Here is a 20,022-nt window from a genome sequence, read left to right on the forward strand (position 1 = left end):
GATATTTTACTGCAAATGTTGAATTATGTTACTTTTATTTTCAATTTTTTACTTCTCCCTGACCAAGGCCCTTCTCCTCCGATTGCTCATTTTGACCGGAATACTTTCAGAATGCACTATATGTCCATTGCGCTGCACACAATTTAAACTTAGTCTTGGATGATGCATGACAATATATACCAGAGATAAGAGACTGTTGATATTGCATCTACACAACTCTTACGGCAGTTCACCAGTTTGAAAGAAATGGCAAACATTTTTTTCTGTTCAAGTCCTCAAGAACTGTTTTTTGCTAAAGATAACCGGTTTGCATCTGCCAATTTATTGGCTGTCCAGTATCCAGACAATCTGTCCCCAGAGCTTCCTATACAGTTACTCTTTCCGTAACGTGTCGAGGCCGGCAATTAATGAGAATGAGCACCTCAAATAAAGATGTCACAGAACAACTCCCTTCTGCCCAGTTTCCCTGTTGTTGCTACAGCAATCAAGCTGTTTTTACCACACCTGAAACTGTCACATCTGCGGAGAGATCGTTTTCTAAAGTAAAACTCATAAAGAACTACCTAAGAAGCATTAGGCTGTGTTTTTGAATACCGGAGTAAGCTCCACTCATTGCACTGGCCCCGTCGTAGCGTTGGCCACGTTTGTTCACTGACATCCACTCATACTGTACTTTCAATTAGTTTATTTTTTGTCCCATTCTTGAAGCCCAAGAAACAAACACTTATCTTCCTAGTACATATGGAAATTAAAAAGGTTTCTGAATTACTTTTGAGGGTTACTGTCAAAACGGTTTATTAAATAAAAATAGACATCGTGACAGGCGCATGGGTCCCCAGAGCTTGGGGGGTCCGGTACGCCAGTGCTACATACCCCAGTAATGTAATTGAGTGTGTAGTATCATCCTCAATAAGATGGTTTTTCTCAAATCCATCATCAGAACATTTAATTTTCCTCCTAAAACAGCTACTGAAAGTTTAGAAAGAATCAAACAGGCTAAAAAGTGCCTGCTTAAACTAAAAGGAAACACCACTGTCCTTATGGCATTGCTGCCTCTAAGTTTACAACACAAATCTCCAAAATGAACACTGCCAGTCTCTTAACGTTGGTCTGATTCATGCCTGCGTCTGTTAAAAACCTGCCACCTGTTCATCAGGTGTGGTTTTCTACAAGGATCTTTACATACGTACATATACTGTAGAAGTATTGTATTTCCCTGAAAAATAAGTTTGTAGAATTTCTGTGAGAAATAAATGAGCAGAATAGGCAGACAATTCTTTACATAACCCCCAATTTATTCAATATACATTTATATAAATATTTTACAGTATTAACGGTATATAAAGTAGAAAGTAGGATCAAAACAAAAGGGAAACATTTTTATTAAAGGACAATGATAGTAACACATTAATTCAAAAATAAAGCCTTTGACGAATCCTGCATATTAGGTTGGGGAAATTAAAGAGTTATGGATTAAATATATCAACAGCATTTGACACAAAGCCACCACAGTTAAATCCTCAGTGAGATAAATTAAAGTCAATGGACAAATAATCACAGCAATGTTTTAACTGCGTTTTCCAGTTTTCACTGAATGTGATACTGCTGAACTACAAAAGAAACCCACTTTAAAAATCTGAGAATTGCTGGTATGTGAGACAATGGCTTCCAACAAAAGGCATTATTTGGTGTCCAAGTGTTTAAAAAGTTGAGCAGGTGTGCTCAGGAAGTGCTCAATATAATGTACACTATACTGCACAGAAACAGAATTTGACACTGAATCCAGGTCACACAAGAGGACAGACATCATCAGAAGAAATGGGAAGTCATATGGGTCAGGAAGACATGTATAAATTACAAGAACTCTGATATTATTCCATGTAGAGAGAGGGAGGTATAAGAGAGGCACATGTATGGAATCATAAGCTTTGGAAAATTGAAAATAAAGCTTGACAGTACAAAAATATTGCCTAAAAACAAACATATAAACACATTTAAACTTTTGGCCTCGATTCACATTGGTTCATAGGTTAAAGCTGCAGCTATTGGCTCCCACACAAGGGGTGGTGGCAGTCCACAGCAGACCCTTATTATAACTGGATCATTATGCTTAGAAGGGTCGTTCCACAAAATGAGTCCCTTTTGCATTCCTTTAATATTTAAAGTAGAAATTGTGCACCAATATTTTTTTTTAAAGTGCCATTTAATGTAGACCACAACTTTCAATACAGCTGATTAGAAAGTATTTATTAATATGAATAAAGTGCAAATATTCAGCATTTTGGCATGTTCCTTTGTGCACCCTCTGTGACTTCTAGGAAGATTTTAACCCATTTAACCTTGACCCGGGAAAATGTGTTTTTTATTAAGTTGAACATGTGCTCTTTATGACAGAATTATGTGAAAGTTTTTACCAAGTTACCCTACCCAAAATTGACACATTTTGTTGAACGACCCACAAGGCGTTTAAAGTGCACATTCGTTTACAACTTCAGACTCAGGCTGCGCTTTCCCTTCCCTTTCTTCACAAATAGCTTCCTATTCCCTATATAGTGCACTACTTTGGACCAGAGACCTATGGGCCCTGGTCAAAAGTAGTGCACTACATAGCTCTGGTCAAAAGTAGTGTGTTACACATAGGGACTATGGTGTCATTTGGGAGGCACATCAGTTTCTATTCAAACACCTTCCCTACACTCACCATTGAGCATGCATAGAAGCCATTACTCTGCACATATTGTTCTGTACTATTAAAAAATTCTATATTTTTCAATCTACAAAGAAAGATCGCCTCAGCATTATGGTAAACTTGGCATTTGGCACAATCATAAGAATGTACGATTCTTGTAAACATAGACCCCAATTTATAATTCAAATGAGCCACATACAGACCCTTAACTTGAGACATAAAAAAAATATATCCAAATATAAGGCTTTGGCCACATATAGTACGGTGGGTCGACTGCATGATTTAAGCACCAGCCACGGATTAAAAAACGAACCACAGAAACTGATCACAGTAATGTCACATTTCCTGGTTTTCCAGAAATCCTGGATGGAGGATTCCAGATTTCCTACTTATTCCCTCCTTATTTTGGGAAAACCTGTGAATTTTGGGAAAGTTACAACCCTAGTTGGGAGTAACCAGAGTGGGCAGACCAGCCTAGTCCCATATCAGTTTGTGCTGTCTTGCCAAGTCCTAATCACCATACGAGTTGGCAAGACAGCACAAACAGATCTGGGACCAAGCTATGGGAAGACGTCTCACTGACAGGTTCTTACTGGTCCGCTGTGGTGAGTATAGAGTCAGAGTGGTTTGGCTGCAGATTGGTCGTGATCGAACTCGGTCTTCTCATTAGCAGCAGCATGAGGCTGGATCACAATGGGTTCTTGTTCCCCTGCAGGGAGAACAGAGATGTACTGTTAATTCACTGAGCTCTTCGAGTCCAAGCCAGGACACAAGCAGGCAGAAATGACCTATTGGAAAAATATACTTTTATTAGTCCATATTAAAATTTGTATTCTGCTTTTTTGAACCAACTCTTCCTATTAGTAATGATAATAAACATTTTCAAAACATGTTTTGTAAATATTGCCGTTGCGAAATGGCTAGCTAGCGTGCTGGTCACGTTTCAATCGGTGACCTCACTCGCTCTGAGACCTTGAAGTAGTGGTTCCCCTTGCTCTGCAAGGGCCGCTTCTTTTGTGGAGCGATGGGTAACGATGCTTCGAGGGTGACTGTTGACGTGTCCAGAGCATCCCTGGTTCACGCCCAGGTCGAGGCGAGGGGACGGACGTAAAGTCTATACTGTTACATAAACATAGGCTGCATTCTTTTTCCACTAATTGGTCTTTTGACCAATCAGATCAGCTTTTTTGGCCAATAATTGGGCTGCCTGTGTAAACAGCCATTGATTAACAGAACAACATTAAAGCATGGCCTTAATCATGTCAACATCACAAAGAATGCATGGTTGGCAATGGGGGATAGTATTGGAATTGGAATTAGTTCAGCTAGTGGTGTGAAGGAATACGACAAGCTTTTTAGATAGAGCTGTAGCGTGAAAGACTAAAGAAAGGTACCAACAACAAAAGTAATCACAGTGATAAGCACACTGGCATAGTTAGAGTTAGTGAGCACATTCGGAGCTCAATTTCCAATTGCCAAAAGCATATGGGTTAATAAGCTGCTAGCCCACAATAGCACTAATCAATGGGCATAAGCAGTAAGCACGATATACAGTATACAAAGAGTGTTAAAGCTGACGCAGTTTGGAGTTTCAACTGAGTTGCCAGAGGTTGCCCTAGGGCCTGGCTGAGCTATTATTATTAAACTCGCCACCGGCTGTGAAATTAAAAAACATTTTCAGACTCCTACTTCAGTGTGCGATGGACCATCTTAAAAGTGATGTCCTGGTTGCTCTAAACAAAGAGACTGATTCTAAAACTAGCTTCTAAAGATGTATTGTTTGACCCACACAGACATCATACTTATGGAGGAGTGGCTGCAGATCTGACTTTTCTGAACCCCTCTTCCCAATTTGTATTTATTTATTTTACTTAACTAGGCAAGTCAGTTAGAACAAATTCTTATTTACAATGATGGCCTAGTGGGTTAACTGCCTTGCTCAGGAGCAGAATGACAGATTTTTACCTTGGCAGCTCGGGGATTCGATCCCCCAACCTTTTGGTTCCTGGCTCAATGCTCTAACCACTAGGCTACCTCCTGCCCCAAAATGGCTAAAGGCCCCAAAGGTTTTGCAGGATTCTCTACTTTACGCACTACTTGTAGACAGGCTACTGGTGGCAAATGGTGCTTGTTTAATACAGTTGCAAAAAAATACATGTCTGCAAAATCACATTGATAGTATTCTACATAACAGAACCAAATATAATAAGTGTCATGACGTTGGCCTCTATGAGTACAGCGAGCACCATCCCCCGCTCTCTGCTTCTACAACCAGATTACTGTGGTCAGAGGTCGTAAATTCCTCAGAAGACCCTGCCTCAAGGCCACACAGTATTAGAGAGAGGGTAAACTTTCAGAGGACAAAGGAAATCCTTCCACCTCACAGAACTTGAGGTACGAACAAATTTCATGTTCCAGAGAAAGTGTAAAAGATCGGTGAAGAATCCAGCTACAAACTGGTGCGTTTGTCACAACTTGGGAAGCTCAAGAGAGACGGTGTGGCCACATTACCATAACACTGTTTATATAATAGCCTCAGATATGAGGTTTACATCTAATTGTTGTATAAGATGAATGAGTAAGTATGATACTGTTTGTATAATGCTGTAATATGATTGTGGACTGTTTAATGAAGAAAAATACAATTCCCAATTGGATTTGAACTAAATCAGAGGACCGCCCCTGAGCCCAGTTAGGGTCAGACATCCTGGGACAGCCCTTTTCTGCCATTCCGAATAAAACCCAACTTTGAGAAATATCAGCAGACCATGTTTTTCTCCATTAGGAGGGGGGACAAAGGTTGTAGACCAAGCTTACCTCAATTACGAGATGGCTAAATGTTGTAGAATCTTTTAACCATACCACGTGGTTAAACTCTTAAGACTATCGTTACCGACAGAATAAGAACAAGTCTTTGATACTAATTACTAGTCTGCAGCTAGGAATTCGGTATCATTGAACGCGAAGAACGACAACCACCGAAACAACCATTCTATAACAAATGTCACTTTGAACTATCCCCTCTAACCAAGACAGAGAGAGAGGGAGAGAGACGGACAATTCTACAAAAGAAAGACTTTTCACCAGCGATCAAGACGACACACTGAGCATAAATATATATATATTGATTGCAATTGTTCCCGAATTATTGAGCGTTCATGTGTAAGGGATTAGCATTTTAAGTGTTATAATTAACTCTGTAAGGGACTTCTTAGTCCACCCCCCATTGCCCCTTTGTCTAACAAGCCGCAATGCCGGTTCAGCCCACTAGGGCACATTCTATCATTTCATGTAACCATATTTACTGTTTGTTTATGCATTTCTGTGAATTACTTAGTTAGTAATAAATAAATGATTTAAGACAATTGATGTATGGATGACTCATAGTGAAGACTGGATTCGTGCAGATAACCAACCATTTAAAATGTTTGGAATGAGACTAACGTGAGGTAAAATAAATAAATAAATAAATAAATAAATAATCAGAAGACTATTGATCAGATATGAAAATATCTGAAAGGTTATATTGGGAAATTATAACTTTAATCTGAATACTTTCCTTGGTGCCCCAACTTCCTAGTTAATTACAGTTACATGATTATTCAGTTTAATCAAGTAACTAATTACAGAAAATCTTTGATAAAAACGAAGTCTTCAGTTTAATGATAGTAAAGACACGACATAAGCATAGTGTAACGTTACTGTAAGACAAAAAACACCACCTCATTTCTTATGAGATTTTAGGATGGTTGTGCGATTGGTCACATTTTTCTCATGTGGCCAAAACTCAACAGCATGCCCCAGTAGCAAAATATGTGTGTTAATCACAGGTAGGTTATGCTACAGTTTGCTCATTCACTTTACATCATTCAAAACAACACTGTATAACTCAAGATCTAAATGCATATCCCCTAAAACTGAATAAGATCAAATGGTTGGTATGTAGATTCTGCATGGACGTTTCACCGGTAGAACTTTATAATTATAATTCACGATTGACAGTGAGAAATGTGAAGGGAGGGTAACCAAAACAAATATTTGTGTAAAGTAGAGGTAATGAAACACTTATGCGCAGAACATGAATCGGATCTTCAGTTCTGGGAAAATGGATCCAAGGGGCGGGGCAGTTACCTATATGAATCCGCAGCCTCTGCCTAATAATTAAAGGACTATCTAGTTCCCCCCAGGCCTCGCCTCCCCACAGGCCTCGCCCACACTCACCCCTGTCCTGCTCAGCTCTGATCTGAGCCTCCAGGTCATCTGGGTCTACGTATCCGTGCTCCTCCTCCTGTGGCTTGCACCTGCCACAGCAGAAAAAGCAGCAGCAACAGCAGCAGCAGAGGGTGAAGATCCCACAGCACACCATCAGGGTCTAGGAAAAAAAGAAGGGATTTGTTTCACACAGGGCATAATTGACATAAGTTGTCATGCATACACTTGTAAGTGTTAGAAAACTATAATGACCTTAATGATTAACATGCAGTACAATTTAGCAACGCCAAGGTCCTGAGTTAATTTCTAACGGGATCACATACGCTTAGTAAAAATGTACAGTATGCACTCACTGTACAATAAGTAACTTTTGGGTAGAAGCGTCTGCAAAGTGTATACATATGAAAATGTGTAAGCCCTAAAAGACTTCTCACCTTAAACCAGCACTTGTGAATGAGGAAGTAATATTTAACGCTCTCGTCTCCAAACTGCTCGGCCACATAGAGGCCCATGGAGCCGTACTCATCGTAGACCTTCCTCTTGGTCTCGTCGTTGAGGATAGAGTTGGCATTGTTGATCTCTTTAAACTTCTCAGCTGCCTCTGGATTGTCTGGATTCTTGTCAGGATGATTCCTCAGTGCTAGTTTCCTGGGAGGAGGACGGCTTTTATTTATATTGTCACAGGGAAACTTAATGTCGTGCTCTGCTTTTAGTCACATGAGTAAGTCATGGGAAAATTTGAGTTAGGAAATATAATAGGAGAATCATGACCTCATTTGCAAAAACCACAGAGCAGGTAATCAGGTTACCAGTATGCAAATATGTCTTTTGTTTTATATCTACTAGAAATCTTCCAAAAAGAGAAGGACAGCCTATGCTATAGTTTCACTTAATGGTGCTTTCATTAAGAAAACAGACGTGTTTTTAACTGTTCTGTAGTCTTTCTCAAAGCATTTGTCTGTGGTTGAGAGTTTTATGACCAGGGGTGAAAGTAAGGCGGTATGGTCCAGCAAAATAAATAGTGGGTGTATGCCGTACCAGTAAAACATCACAATAATTAAATAGAAATGTCAAGGAAACTGTAGGCTATTACACCACTATTTATTATTACCGTATGTCAGAGGCATGACAAATGAGCTAATGACAACAGGTGGTATAGCCTACACTCTATAATGTGACCAGAACACTGACATTTTGCCAAGGCAGAGATGATGGGCGAGACAGAGAGGCGCGTGCGGCCTAATGACAATCGCCTCTTTCCATTCACCACTGTTTGGAGGCTGGAAATGTGTTGCGAGTGGATGAACATACGCGGGGTAGCCTAGTAAAGGAGCCCTTTGAAGTGATCGTTTGACAATCAGATAAAAAGCATCATGACTGGTTGTGTTTATGACACAATAAAAGGTAATACATTTTAAAAGTTAAATGACAAATCTTTACATCTAGACCCACAGAGATCCTATTGAATTAACAGGGATTCTATATGTAGTTCCATGATTAGGCCCATAAAATGTTTTGCTGCACATATAGGAGGTCCCGTACCAGGAAGAAATGTGATCTACTTTCACCCGTTTATACCTGTATGCCTTCTTTATTTCTCCTGCGGATGCTCCTTTCTTCAGTTCAAGTATATTGTATAGACTGTCACCCGTGGTGGACATCTTACGTTGAGGCCTTTGGTTTGGTTCCGCCATGTTTTAGATCTGCAACAATGATAAATACAACAGCTATGACTGGTATGCCATGAGGATATAGTGAAAGATCATAGGCTTTGCTTGTGTTTTAGCTCATGACACAAGGATGCAAAAAATGTGCCACATTATGTTTCTGTCTGCCACCAGCCTGCATTCGACCCCATCAATTACGCATTAACCCCACCCTGCACCAGTGTGTGTTAGAGATGTTGACGATAAAAGCATGGCCTGACTCTTCACTCTTAACTTCCTTCATACTGGACAGAGATAAAACTGGTCTCCACTAGTTAATCTGACTCTGGGGAAGTAGATAAAGGCCTCGTTGCCAAAATCCCAAAGTATTACTTTAAATAAACACCATCACAAAGATCATTATTTATTACTTTGGGATTTCATTTATGCATTTAAGAAAATGCATTTCAAAGGAACAGAATGTCATATTTTGAGTAAGTAATTCTGCCGCCAAAAATATATATTTTGAAATAGACCTCAAGGGTTCATTTTTAAGAGTTGTTTGGCAAGGATAGGCTATGTCATGGAAAGAACAGGTGTTCTTAATGTTTTGTAATCTCAGTGTACGTGTGAAATTAGTTTCAATATAGTTTTGGTGTAGTCAGGGGCACGCCACGAGGGATTTTGGTCCCCATGAAAACATATCACATTGGGCCCCACCACCAAAGGCCACACCAACCCTGCACAATTGCTGTAACCACACACCTCCAGAACCCAATCGACCCATTCAAAGCTTTAAATAACTCTACCTTTGCAGGCTAGCAACTCTCTTGTAGTCCAATATTTATTGTACGATATTTACTGACAGTGAGCTGTGAAAATATAACACTGTGCAGACATGCATGCAACATTCTGCATAAAGTGGAATTCACTATTTGATGCAAGACTGATACCCTCTATAAGAAATGTGCTAAAGGCCATTTTTTACAGTCTAAATTGGAAAATTCTTGAATGGAAAATTCTCTTAAAATGAATTAAAATTAAAAAATTAAAATAAATATAACTTAAATATACATTAACCTCTTCAATTAAAATAAATTAACATCATAATCTATAGAATGACATAACAAAATAATAAAATCAGCAGCAGATTTTTGAACTAAGTATTACATACCAACTAGAAAATAAGCAGCTGTAAAAGTGGAAATGAAAAACAAAATGGAAGTGAAAAGGCCTGATGGTGGCGCTAGAGGAGAGGTCAAGTGGTCACCAAATCAATAGGTTTCTTCCACTTTTGGGGTCTTGATTGTGTATAACTAATTGTATGGCAACCTAGCAATTACTTTGAGATACATCTTGTTCTCAGTCTGTTCTCAGTCTTGTTCTCAGCCTGTGGGCATCATGTGTGTAGTGATCCAACATCCATAGCCATGACATTTAAGAGTTAACCACTGGCCTTTGCTCAGCGTTAACCCAGCGCCCCAAAAAAAGCCTTCTTGCTAGCAAAGTCACTGATTAAGTTTTCGAAGTCCAGCTTTCTAGCTAACTTGACTTTCAATGGACATCATGGCAAGACTGCAAAGCCTGTCCTGGGACCTCAAATAGTTCATCAGTTTTAGCTTACTGAAAGCTCTATCTGCAACAGTCACAGGCAGTGTGCAAAATATACGTAAAGCAATGCACACTTCTCCAAAAATGCTTTGCAGCTGCATCTTACAAATTGTATTCAGGTGACCAAGAGGGGAGGGGACAAGTTAGGGGGGAAAGTGGCAGCATATACAGTGTCCAGGTGTCTTACTTCATTTTGAAACTGTGGTGTAAGATCTCTGGAATACTCCATGATCAGTGGTTGGTACACAGAATGGACTTTATCCTCACTAATCTGCCCAACTTTCAGAACAGCAGAAAATGATTCTACATTTTTTGCAGTGGTGTGGAACCTTGTGTCCAAGTCACTTATGATGTTGTCCATAGCAGTAAAAAAAAAACACTGTGTTCCCAAAACATCATTGCTGCACTGTCCTGAGCTGTTTCATCTTGAGAGATCTCATCATGGAATATCTTCCTTTTCCTCTGGCGGCTGTGTTCCTTGCTAAATTGAGGTGCAACATCCATTTGCGTAGCAATCAGTGTTGCCTCAGACAGGAGAGAATCCCCCCGTTCTAAACAATGGCGAACCAGTTACCAACACCTGCGCCGAACGTTGTGCAACAGGTCATTCATATGTTTACCTAAGTAGTTAGAAGGGTCAGAGCCAGTGACACAATAAATCATTGATTGGTTTAAGGCGAACCGTCACTGCAAAACTAGCGGACCAATGGAAACTCTTTGTCTACACCTCCCTCTAAACCCCGAATGACATGACTTCTTAAACTGCTTATAACATAAATTGTTTGTGATATTAAGATTCTAACAAAGATAGTGTGTTAGACATATTTAGGAAAAGTCAAGGACAGGGAGGACATAACTTTAAAAATGGCAGAGTACTTAAAGTCAATTTCGTTTTAAGTCAATATGATGCTCTCAGCTCTCCTAGTGTTAAATGGTTACATTTGTGGCTGCCTAGCCAACTATCTCCTGGTTGAGCCTGTAAGAGATTGCCAAGCCTATTGTGATTATTAGTGTTACATCAGGGTATTATGTTCTATTCTCATTAATTATAGGCCTATGGCGTATTATGTGTATATCTATGTGAGTCGCATGTTTTGTAAGAGTAGTGGATTTACGTAGGCCTACAAGACTATTGGTCTGTAATGCGAAATCGCATTTTCCTAGGCCTATGCTTTTATGATAATTTGAGTGTCCACATTTCGGCACACCTATATTTTTGCTGGCCCTGATATTAACGAATTTCTGCCTACACCACTGCTTTTGACATTATAATGCTTGTAGAGCAGTCTGATGGGAGTTTGAATAGGATCTTCCTGGGCGTTAGCGAACAAACACTTGATACTCATCGTCGACATCTCTAACGCACCCAGTACTGACCTACAGCATAACCATTCACACATGCTCGTTGAATTAACCTCTGTAGTTTATTAATTTGAGAAAATAAAACAATTGATCTGCCATTAAAGACTGATCCTGAAACAGACTGTCAGAAAGTTACGCTTTCAGTTGGTTAGATAAACTATGCATGAGGAAGTCAAGTGCATAACACAAATAATCACACACCGCCACATTCTACCCACTTTGTTTCGACGGGGGTCGATAGTCTCCTGGTGTCCGTGGCACAATTATTATTATTATTATATTAAAAATAACAAGTGTAGACTCACAGAATCAAAATCTCCCAAAACAAAACTTGCCGGTGACTTCAGGAAGTAGAACATTTCATTATAGCCTGCCAATTCCGGTTTGTAGTCTCCGGGTTCGCTTGTGGCGGGTTTGCGCATAAAAATCACACACGCGCTTAAGTTGTACTGGAATGTAATTGCGGCCATATGCATAGAATCTTTGTCCTGTGTTTCTATCCGCGACACACGGAAAATGGAACACATATAGTAGAACACGTAACAGCATTACATGATTACAAACAATGTTAATTGTTCTTGTTGAAAAAAATACAGTTTATTCTTGATGCCTTATGAAAACACAGATGCGCCAAACTATTTGTATTATACCAATAACAACCTATTTCTGTTTCAGCCTACAGCCTAAAGCCTAAAGAAATAAGAATAATTTGATAGAACACTAAATAGAATGTGATACAAATATCGACATAATAAGAATCACATAACATTCAGCTCATGTGCATTATCAACCAATTTGATCAACCAAATGTAACGTTTGGTGTGAAACAACTATGTTCAGTTTGGTAGTAGATGGAGAGATGTCACTGGAGGTCCCATCATTGTGTGTTCATGACATTGATGACAATCTTTCCCTGGTTTCTATTGGCTTCTATGTGTCTGTGTGCATCAGGTATCTTCTCCAGGGTAAACATGCTGTCGATCACTGGCCTCAGCAGGCAGGGGGAGGTGATAGGGTCTGAGAAGTGAGGTAGTGCCCTTTCTGAGAAGGCTCTCACCAGATCTGCACAGGAAAAAAGCACATGGACACACACTTTACATTCAGGAAGTATTAACAAATACAGTGCTGTAGGGGAAAGGCATAATTATTTCATTGCATGATGTGCAAGTTAGAGGTTTGAGAGCAGCAGGTTGCTTAGCAGTTAAGAACATTGGACCAGTAACCGAAAGGTTGCTAGTTCGAATCCCCGAGCTGACTAAGTGAAAAATATATCGGCGTGCCCTTGAGCAAGCCACATTACCCTAATTGCATTAGGGTCGCTGTCAATAATGGCTAATCAGGGGGAGTAGGATATGCAAAAAACTATACTGTACTCATTACTTAGAGAGACTTGGTCATTTCTTCAAACAATCATCTTTATTTAATATTGATTAATTATTGCAATAATAAAACCATCAACCCTGTTAGCCTGAGAGCCTACCCTTTACAGACCATGCACAGTTTATATAGCTGATACCCAGAATGCTTGGTTCCACCACTCCCATATAGATTGGGGGGGGGGCATCATAAGCCACTTTGGGTTCATCCTCTGGTCATCTGCCTCTGGTGCTGTCTCCCAGATGCCAGGATAATTAGTAATACTGAGGCCTTTGTTCTATTCCTCCAGGCTCGCTCTATCTTGGTGACTCCCACCATATCTTATCGATGGAATGCCAGCTGCAGGTTTTTAATCACCAAGCCATCACTTAATCAGTTGCCAGCCCAAGCTCCATAAAGACTCCTCTCAGTTAACTCAGAAAGGAGAGAGTCCTAAGAACCTTACTCTATTAAATAAAACAACAATTTGGTGCCTAAATATCACATAACCTTGTAATCCTGCTACCACGTCCTCTCCCAGTTGGACCCACCAATGCAGTCTAGAATGACATCTGCTAAAATATATATATATATTTTAAGTCTACTTTGATTAAATGTTTTCTCTGCATATATTTATCTCTCTGTATGTGTAAGATTTGTACACACCCACTGAGTTGTTTGCATATAATAGACATATTATCAAAAACTCATTCAATGTTGCAAGCACAAACCCTTGATTCATAATTAAACTGCATGGAATGGCAAATGCTCTGCATCAGACCGCAAGTCGCTACAGAGGGAAAGTGAGTACAGCCCAGTACATCACTGGGGCCAAACTCATCCAGGACCTCTATACCAGGCGGTGTCAGAGTAAGGCACTACAAATGCGCAAAGACTCCAGCCACCCATAGACTGTCCTCTCTGCTGCTGCACGGCAAGCAGTACTGCTGAACAGTTAATCAAATGGCTATCCGGACTATTTACATTGACCCCTTTATTATTGTTGTTTATTGAATTTATGCATTGACTGTCTTGCGCTGGCTCTATGGGCACTCACTAAACTCTGCCCACACACTCACACATACTACACTGACACTCCAACACACACACACACGACATACGCTCACACACAAAAAACACGCACACACATGCATATTGGCATCACACACAGACACGCTTTTCCACATAGGCTGTTGCTACTCTATTATCTATCCTGAATGCCTAGTCACTTTTACCCCTACATATACTGAACAAAAATATAAATGCATCACTCAACAATTTCATTGATTTTACTGAGTTACAGTTCATATGAGGAAATCAGTAAATTGGCCCTAATCTATGGATTCCACTACTGGGAATGCAAATAAGCATCTGTTGGTTACAGAATAAAATGGGCCTCACAATGGGCCTCAGGATCTCATCACTGTATTTTTGTGCATTCCAATTGCCATCAATAAAATGCAATTGTGTTCATTGTCTGTAGCTTATGCCTGCCCATACCATAACCCCACTGCCACCATGGGGCACTCTGTTCACAACGTGGACATCAGCAAACCGCTCGCCCACACGATGCCATACACATGGTCTGCGGTTGTGAGGCCGGTTGGACGTTCTGCCAAATTCTCCAAAACGACATTAGAGATGGCTTATGGTAAAGAAATGAACATTTACTTCCCTGGCAAAGCTCTGGTGGAAATTCTTGCAGTCTGCATACCAATTGGACACTCCCTCAAAACTTCAGACATCTGTGGCGTTGTGTTGTGTGACAAAACTGCACATTTTAGAGTGGCCTTTTATTGTCCCCAGCACAAGGTGCACATGTGTAATGATCCTGCTGTTTAATCAGCTTCTTGATTTGCCACACCTGTCAGGTGGATGGATTATCTTGGCAAAGGACACATGCTTGCTAACAGGGATGTAAACACATTTGTGCACTAAATTTGGGAGAAATACATTTTTTTGTGTATATGGAACATTTCGGGGATCTTTTATTTCAGCTCATGAAACATGAGACCAACACTTTACAACACCAACACTTTCCCTACAGTGAAGCATATTGGTGGCAACATCATGCTGTGGGGATGTTTCTCAGTGGCAGGGACTGGGAGACTAGTCAGGATTGAGGCAAAGATGAATGGAGCAAAGTACATTAAGTTTCTTGATGAAAAGCTGCTCCAGAGTCCTGAGGACCTCAGACAACGACCCTAAGCACACAGCCAAGACAACGCAAGAGTGGCTTTGGGACAAGTCTCTGAATGTCCTTGAGTGGCCCAGCCAGAGCCTGGACTTGAACCCAATCAAACATCTCTGGAGAAACCCATCCAACCTGACAGAGCTTGAGAGGATCTGCAGAGAAGAATGGGAGAAACTCCCCAAGTACAGGTGTGCCAAGCTTGTAGCATCATACCCAAGAAGACATGAGGCTGTAATCGTTGCCAAAGCTGCTTCAACAAAGTACTGAGTAAAAGGACTGAATACTTATGTAAATGTAATATTTCCTTTTTTTTATACTAAATTTGCAAACATTTCAAAACCTGGTTTTGCTTTGCGATTATGGGGTAGTGTGTGCGTGAGTGTGTGTGTATAGGTTGATGAGGGGGAAAGGCTGTAACATAACAAAATGTGGAAAAAGTCAAGGGGTACATACAGTTGAAGTCGGAAGTTTACATACACCTTAGCCAAATACATTTAAACTCAGTTTTTCACAATTCCAAACATTTAATCCTAGTAAAAAAAATCTGTTTTAGGTCAGTTAGGATCACCACTGTATTTTAAGAATGTGAAATGTCAGAATAATTATTATTTATTCTTTATTTAAGCTTTTATTTCTTTCATTACATTCCCAGTGGGTCAGAAGTTTACATACACTCAATTAGTATTTGGAAGCATTGCCTTTAAATTGTTTAACTTAGGTCACACGTTTTGGGTAGCCTTCCACAAGCTTCCCACAATAAGTTGGGTGAATTTTGGCCCATTTCTCCTGACAGTGCTCGTGTAACTGAGTCAGGTTTGTAGGCCTCCTTGCTCGCACACGCTTTTTCAGTTCTGCCCACACATTTTGTATAGGATTGAGGTCAGGGCATTGTGATGGCCATTCCAATACCTTGACTTTGTTGTCCTTAAGCCATTTTGCCACAACTTTGGAAGTATGCTTGAGGTCATTGTCCATTTGGCACCAAGCTTTAACTTCCTGACTGATTTTATTATTTTATTTCACCTTTATTTAACCAGGTAGGCAAGTTGAGAACAAGTGTTTCCATTTTCAGAGATTACTGATGTCTTGAGATGTTGCTTCAATATATGAACATAATTTTCCATCCTCATGAAGCCATCTATTTTGTGAAGTGCACCAGTCCCTCCTGCAGCAAAGCACCCCCACAACATGATGCTGCCACCCCCGTGCTTCACAGTTGGGATGGTGTTCTTCAGCTTGCAAGCCTCCCCCGTTTTCCTCCAAACATAACGACGGTCATTATGGCAAAACAGTTCTATTTTTGTTTCATCAGACCGTAGGACATTTCTCCAAAAAGTACAATCTTTGTCCCCATGTGCAGTTGCAAACCGTAGTCTGGCTTTTTTATGGTGGTTTTGGAGCAGTGGCTTCTTCCTTGCTGAGCGGCCTTTCAGGCTATGTCGATATAGGACTCGTTTTACTATGGATATAGAAACTTTTGTACCGGTTTCCTCCAGCATCTTCAAAAGGTCCTTTGCTGTTGTTCTTGGATTGATTTTCACTTTTAACACCAAAGTACATTCATCTCTAGGAGACAGAATGCGTCTCGTTCCTGAGCGGTATGACGGCTGCATGGTCCCATGGTGTTTATACTTGTGTACTATTGTTGGTACAGATGGACGTGCTACCTTCAGGCATTTGGAAATTGCTCCAAAGGATGAACCAGACTTGTGGAGGTCTACAATTATTTTTCTGAGGTCTTGGCTTATTTCTTTGATTTTCCCATGATGTCAAGCAAAGAGGCACTGAGTTTGAAGGTAGGCCTTGAAATACATCCACAGGTACACCTCCAATTGACTCAAATGATGTCAGTTAGCCTATGAGAGCTTCTAAAGCCATGACATCACTTTCTGGAATTTTACAACCTGTTTAAAGGCACAGTCAACTTAGTGTATGTAAACTTCTGACCCACTGGAATTGTGATATAGTGAATTTTAAGTGAAATAATCTGTCTGTAAACAATTGTTGGAAAAATTACTTGTGTCATGCACAAAGTAGATGTCCTAATCGACTTGCCAAAACTATAATTTGTTAACAAGAAATTTGTGGAGTGGTTGAAAAATGAGTTTTAATGATTTGTCATATATATATATATATATGTAAACATTCATACACATAGCTCATATATTATACAGCGCCAAGCCAAACCGCCTGACTCAAGTCATCTTACCTACCCCTGTTAAAACAGGAACTAGCTCACACAGCCAGCAATAAAACTACCCCCCTAACACTATCCCCTCAGCTTTGTTGTCTCCCGACCCCAGGAAACAAAGACATTCCATCGCAAGAACACATACACCCAGCCATAAAACTGACCCCCTCTGCTCTCCTGTGTCAGATTTCCTGACACACACAAATGTCACCTTGTATAAACACACATCTCACCCCCTCTACTGGTCGGGTGCTCAGAACAAGACTCTGCTATGCACCAATGGGGCCCGCTCTGGCTAGAGCAAGGCCCGCCTCCAACCCTTTGTGACCAGTCAGAAGACCAAAACGACAAGACTCCACCTACTTTATTCTATGTATAAAAATGAATGTATCCTTTGTATAAGGTCTCTTTTTCACCTGACTCCTTGCCGAGTTATATGAACTAGATCCGTGCACATAAAACTGCGGGACAGGATATCTTTGACTCATTAAAACTGTCTTTTGTTACAACTGAAATCCACTCTGTCCAGCGTCCGTGATTTGGTCTCAACTCTCCAATATTTAAACACTAATAGAACTTGGTAGCAGAGGATGGTTTTTCCTAAATTCGATCTATGATAAATTGGTGTGAGAGGCGAGACAAATCATCCGGTTCGAATTAGACGGAAGAGTGACCTAAACCAGGAGAAAATCAGCCATTCATCTTGCCTCAGGAAATCTGATCAGAGCGCTCTACTAATAAGGTAAGCAAAGCCTGTTAAATCGAAATCTGCATATTGTATCATAGCCTAAACCAAATTTTGATCAGAAAGTACTGAGCGTGAGTATGAATCGTTGCCAAATTATTTTTTACATAAGAACCTAAGGCATTGAATAAAGATATCTTGTTTTGCAAAAAAAAAAAAAAAAAAGATGTATTTTTTAATTTTTTAAATAATTGGCCTATACTGAGTTATTTTAATAGGAATGTGTGAATTGTGATTGACCAATGTGTTAAATTCCTTCGGGAACCTATTTGTTCCGAAATCTGCATAGAAAACTGTCCTAATTATATATATATTAGGTTGTGTATAGAGGTGACGTTAAATAGAGGCTGTGTTTTAACATGTAAAGGACACGATTATGGATGTTGGAAATTCAATGAGAATTTCATACGAATGAATGTGGTGATAGATGAACCAAATCTGCATGTAAAATGTCCTATTGATATGTTGTGTACGATCGAATAGGTCTTGTGGAGGTGTGGTTGGATCGAATGAATCTGCATGAAAAATGCCCTATTAAAAAAGCTGTGTACTATTTAACAGGTTATGTAAGAGGTGTAGTCGAGTAGATCTAGGATATGTAAGTTTGGCGTTCCACTAGACAGAGATCGGGAATGATGTGACCATTGCACATCAAACAATAACATAATATAACCAGAGTTGACGTTCCATGATTTTGAGACCGGGGAAATTAAATTGAGAGAAACGTTTGAGATACGTAACTGGGCTATTATGCACACGTGCTGATAGACAAAGCTACTTTAGTAGCCAAATCGCCTTGCAACCTTGATTGACAGCCGCTGGCCTCGAACACTGATTTTCGCTTTTTTCATTGCTGTTGATATTGCCTAAAGTTTAAAATTGTTCTGACAATTGTTATAGAATCGCTTGAATTTACTGATATAAGTTCATAAAGGAAGTTACTGAATTATTTACAGAAAGTATTTAAATAATTCGCAGAACATTTTTTTGAGTTCTTCTATATTTCCTACAGAGCTAGAATTACTCTGACGATTGTTATAGAACCGCATATATTCACTGATATATTGTTCCAAAAGGAAATCGCCGAATCATTTCTAGAAAATACTTAAATAAATCACTGAACAAATTCAAATTACTGCCGGAGAGGCACACACGTAACTGCCGCTACATTACTAATCTGACCAAGGGTGGGGGCGCATATGGGAGAACTTTGAGCTAGCGATACAGTACATCCCAGGTCTCGAACAGAGACGGGCTGAGTATACAAAGATAGAAATAAGCTACACAAAGGACTGACTAAAACCTAGATAAACGCATTATACACATTATCAGACGAATTAGATAAAAATGTCTGCAGCCACCACGCCCAAACTCGGATTCAATTAATATTTAGATCAGAGTATAATTCATGGAGCGGGAGGTAAAGAACCGTATGAGAAAGTGGAGAAAGTGTGGAAAGGATTACGGTTAAAATGGACACAAGCAGGTTACTTTAGCGGGGACCCCCTACAGGGGGGAATCTCCAAGATATGCAGAGAAAGCTACAGGAAGACGTAGGGAAAGCAACGGCAAGTGAGACAGAGAGGAACAAAGCTCATTGGTTCAAGAAGGAAGGGACTAGAGAGAGAAAGCGGGCAGAAGCAGAATTGATTGTAGGAACATGGGCTATAAAAGTGTGTAGGAGGATGCAGCCCAAAAACAAACCAGATATGATGTGCGTGGCTTCTGCGTCAACGGGGGATGTTAAAGCTCCGCCTGAGAACTTGCCCACGGCTCCCCCTGAGGCCGTTTCTCCCTCACTATATCCACAATTGACAATGGAGGCAGTTCAGCCCCCGCCATACTCAAAGGGACAAAATCACCGGAGCCCGTCACACAACCCATTCCTGCCCAGGGCCCCTCCCACAATACAGGCTCCAGTTCTGAGAATAGACCAAGGGGAGTTAAAAGGGGAAATGTCACTGGGGATAACGGGTGGCCATATTGTATGTGAACAGCTCGAAACTGGGACTCCAG

At 40.2% G+C, this 20,022-nt stretch overlaps 1 protein-coding gene across 2 annotated transcripts; it reads right to left on the reverse strand.

Moving 5' to 3' along the window:
* Positions 1 to 1,274: 1,274 nt before the first annotated feature.
* LOC112261514 (dnaJ homolog subfamily C member 5B) lies at positions 1,275 to 11,948 on the reverse strand. Of its 2 annotated transcripts, none has more exons than XM_024436907.2 (5): positions 11,826 to 11,948; positions 8,480 to 8,604; positions 7,336 to 7,549; positions 6,911 to 7,061; positions 1,275 to 3,398 (listed from the first exon to the last, which is right to left on the reverse strand). In XM_024436907.2, exons 2-5 carry the CDS (start codon positions 8,593 to 8,595, stop codon positions 3,307 to 3,309), a joined length of 573 nt encoding a protein of 190 aa, XP_024292675.1. In that variant the 5' UTR covers positions 8,596 to 8,604; positions 11,826 to 11,948; the 3' UTR covers positions 1,275 to 3,306. The 2 variants fall into 2 exon arrangements, with proteins under 2 accessions (XP_024292675.1, XP_024292674.1); XM_024436906.2 differs by having other exon boundaries at positions 11,739 to 11,911.
* Positions 11,949 to 20,022: the final 8,074 nt, after the last annotated feature.

Source organism: Oncorhynchus tshawytscha, linkage group LG11 (genome assembly GCF_018296145.1).
Source record: "Oncorhynchus tshawytscha isolate Ot180627B linkage group LG11, Otsh_v2.0, whole genome shotgun sequence".
NCBI classification, from domain to species: domain Eukaryota; kingdom Metazoa; phylum Chordata; class Actinopteri; order Salmoniformes; family Salmonidae; genus Oncorhynchus; species Oncorhynchus tshawytscha.

Excerpts from the sequence above, each read along its gene's own strand:
- LOC112261514 (XM_024436907.2), bottom strand. The coding sequence starts at position 8,595 with ATGGCGGAACCAAACCAAAGGCCTCAACGTAAGATGTCCACCACGGGT. Across the intron at positions 7,550-8,479 it reads GAAATAAAGAAGGCATACAG|GAAACTAGCACTGAGGAATC; the intron begins GTATAAACGGGT and ends TCCTCCTCCCAG. Across the intron at positions 7,062-7,335 it reads TTCACAAGTGCTGGTTTAAG|ACCCTGATGGTGTGCTGTGG; the intron begins GTGAGAAGTCTT and ends TTTTTTTCCTAG.